The sequence below is a fragment of the Trypanosoma equiperdum genome (genome assembly GCF_001457755.1).
Source record: "Trypanosoma equiperdum strain OVI genome assembly, contig: ctg_666, whole genome shotgun sequence".
Lineage (NCBI taxonomy): Eukaryota > Euglenozoa > Kinetoplastea > Trypanosomatida > Trypanosomatidae > Trypanosoma > Trypanosoma equiperdum.
The window spans coordinates 19,166-22,231 of NW_027124605.1; the positions used below are offsets into that span (position 1 = coordinate 19,166).

The 3,066-nt window shown below is 43.8% G+C and overlaps 2 protein-coding genes across 2 annotated transcripts; both read left to right on the forward strand.

The window, feature by feature from the left end:
- Positions 1-206: 206 nt before the first annotated feature.
- Positions 207-614, forward strand: TEOVI_000311600 (uncharacterized protein; the record flags this gene model as incomplete). Its single annotated transcript, XM_067226082.1, has 1 exon — positions 207-614. The coding sequence occupies one exon, from the start codon at positions 207-209 to the stop codon at positions 612-614; it is 408 nt and encodes a 135-aa protein (XP_067082183.1).
- Positions 615-1,550: 936 nt separating this feature from the next.
- On the forward strand, positions 1,551-3,008 carry TEOVI_000311700 (protein kinase, putative; the record flags this gene model as incomplete). Its single annotated transcript, XM_067226083.1, has 1 exon — positions 1,551-3,008. The coding sequence occupies one exon, from the start codon at positions 1,551-1,553 to the stop codon at positions 3,006-3,008; it is 1,458 nt and encodes a 485-aa protein (XP_067082184.1).
- Positions 3,009-3,066: the final 58 nt, after the last annotated feature.

The following is a 3,066-nucleotide window of genomic DNA, read 5'->3' on the forward strand; positions in this document are numbered from 1 at the left end:
ATAGTAAGCATGAAGTCTATATAATATAATCATTGACATATACGCGGGTACGGTGCGTATGCTGCAGAGGCGTATTTCATGCGTCGCGGGTGACCGCTTTGTATTTGCGCGTTGTGTTACATGGACAACTTCACGCACCGATATATGTAACCGCACCTCCTCCCCACGTGATTATTTCCGAATCCAAAGAGCCCCGTTTTGTTATTATGTTTAGAAACCGTTTTTTCATTAGGCTTCAAAGCAATAAAGGTGTGGGGCATCACAAATTTCCCCGCCGCGCGACGCATCATGCCGTCAGTAGTGCAAAGCTTGGAAAAGAGCGGTTTGATCTTATGGAATCCCTTCGCCGTGATAGAGAAGAAGCGGAGCGCAACCGAATGCTCCCGTGGCGTAGTCGTCTAAAGAAACTGCAGGAATACCCGTGGAAATTCTTTATAGCATTTATGGTGTTTTGGTCATGGTTGGGGACTTATGCGGTGCCTTATCTTAAAAACATGCGTCCGGGTGAATTACCAACGGTGTGGGAGGGACGTCCCATTCCTAAAGAATTGAAAGAAAGAGCAACGCCAATGCCGCACTTCCGTCGCCTTTCAAAAGGTATCGATGAAAGTTGATGAACCAATTCGCTTCGGCATGAATCAGCATATGTCACACGCATATTCAATCGTATTGTAGTTTATTTGCATGCACATTTAAGTGTAGTGATTATCGTAGCAGTGCGGGAAGGAGAAGGGTTAAGCAAATGTGCTTGCAGTGCGTTTCCTTCTCTGCGCTTTTCATAATAACTTTATTGTTGCTTCAATGCTTGCATGAGATTTATTCCGGGTCATTTGAAGTGTATATATATATTAAATGCTACATTTGCTTCCATTTCTTCTTTTTTTTTGTTTGAATTATGGTGGTATTGTTGGATCTGACTCACTATTGAAGAAATATCGGAGGGTTCTGCAGTATCTGACTCTGCGATTGGAATGTAAAATCACTTATTGTGCCCACTGAGTAGTGAAGAAGAAAAAAAAAGGAGGAAGAGGAAGAGTTCTAAAGAATGCAAAGTGTGTGTGATTGATGTCTTTACACATGCGTATTGTCTCCAAGAACGACACACCGAACGGAGGCAGTGGCAAGATATAACGGCGATAGTAACAAAAATAACGGAGACAAGAGAAGGAGTTGTTGTGTTTGTTTTTTTTTCTCCTTCGATTCTTTAAAATATGCGTATTTAGAGGGAGGGAGTTTGGCATGTACTTCGTTGGCGGTGCTGCTGTTCTCCCTTTACTCAAGCACCTTATTTCTATTATTATTATTATCTTTTTTCCCTCCTTCCTTCTTCCGCTTCATTCATTTTATTTAAAAGGGGCACTTGGGCTTAAGTCATATAGACACGCGTAAGGCGGTGACAGAAACGTGACACTTTTACCGTAAAGGGAGACCATAATATATATATATATATTTGTTTGTTTGTTTGGTCGCTTACTTGCTTGTCTATTTGTCTGTTACTTACATATTCATATATCACTCTCACAACAAACAAAAGAAGGAGAAACGCAGAAATGTCATACACAACAGAAAGTGCCTTCTACCGGAAGTACCACTTGACTGACAGGACTCCGATCGGTAAAGGAACGTTTGCGCTGGTGTACAAATGTGTGAACCGTATAACTAAGGAGTCGTATGCTGTGAAGATTGTTGACAAGAACATGACACTTCCGAATGATATTCAGAGCGTGAGTTTGGAGGTGCACATTATGAAACAAATCGGCAACCACCCGCATGTTGCTCGGCTTGTGGATTACTTCGAGACCAGAGAGAGCATTTACATTGTTATGGATCTCCTTAGTGGCGGTATGGTATTTGACCGGATTGCAGAGCTTAGCCATTACGATGAGAAGATCGCTGCTGATCTGGTGCGTAATGTACTTTCTGGTTTAGTTCATATCCATTCCCGAGGGATTATACATCGTGATCTGAAACCGGAAAATCTTCTTCTTCGACCCCAACGCGATAGTGACGACACCTCGTGGTTGTCTGACGTGTGCATTTCAGATTTTGGATTGGCGAGCACCGGGCCCGGTAAGGCCTGCTGCGGCACCGCTAAATATATCGCACCGGAGGTTGTTAAGGTGGGTTATTATGGCACAGTGAAGGGGACGTATGACAACAAATGCGATGTATGGTCGTTAGGGGTTATTACATTTGTTCTCCTTTCTGGAAAGATGCCGTTTTATGGTGCCACACATCGCGAAATATTCCGTCGCATCGTTGATGGAAAATGGAGCTTTGGTGGGCCCATATGGAACACCATTTCCCTCATGGGGAAATCGTTTATTCGCAGCTGCTTGACACGAGACCCCGCAAAGAGGCCCTCAGCCCGCGAGCTGCTTAATCACCCATGGATAACAGATGATCAACCAGATAAACATTTGGGTGAAAGCATAGAAGAAATACGGAGCCTCACTGCAATAACAAAACTTCGTGGAGCGACGGCTGTGATACGCACATCACATGAAATGCTGGGAGGTATTGACAGTTGTGCTTCCTTCACGAAACATCTTCGGCATAAGGACAAGCTCTCCACCATTATTGAAGTCGTATCTCAAACCGATCCAACGGTTGTCCATTTGGTTGACTTTGGAAAGGTTCTTGCATCGAGGGGTGGACACAAACTGCAGGATTGCTGCTCGTGTAGCTCACAAACGGTCTGTCGGCACATTCAAAATGTTCACGAATATTTATTTGTAGGTAATCGCAGACGGAAGGTTTATCCTTTTCTCTATAGTTTGAGGGCAATGCAATCTAATGCGGAACTTGATGTAAAACTTTCCCTTGGGAAAGATGACCGCGCGGGAAAAGTTTTGAGCGCGGTGGAGAAAATTATCGAAGCGGCATTTGCCTTTTCCACCGCATTGGAGGCTGTTCCACAGGAGCGGTTGAAAGGTAATGTGCCAATTGACTGTGAATGGAGGCAAGTGAGTGAACGTACAAAAGCTTTGGTTTCCGGCTGTAAATAGTGTGATGGAATATTCTCTCTATCACTCAAGTATGAGAGAGTGAAAAAGAGGAAAAGGG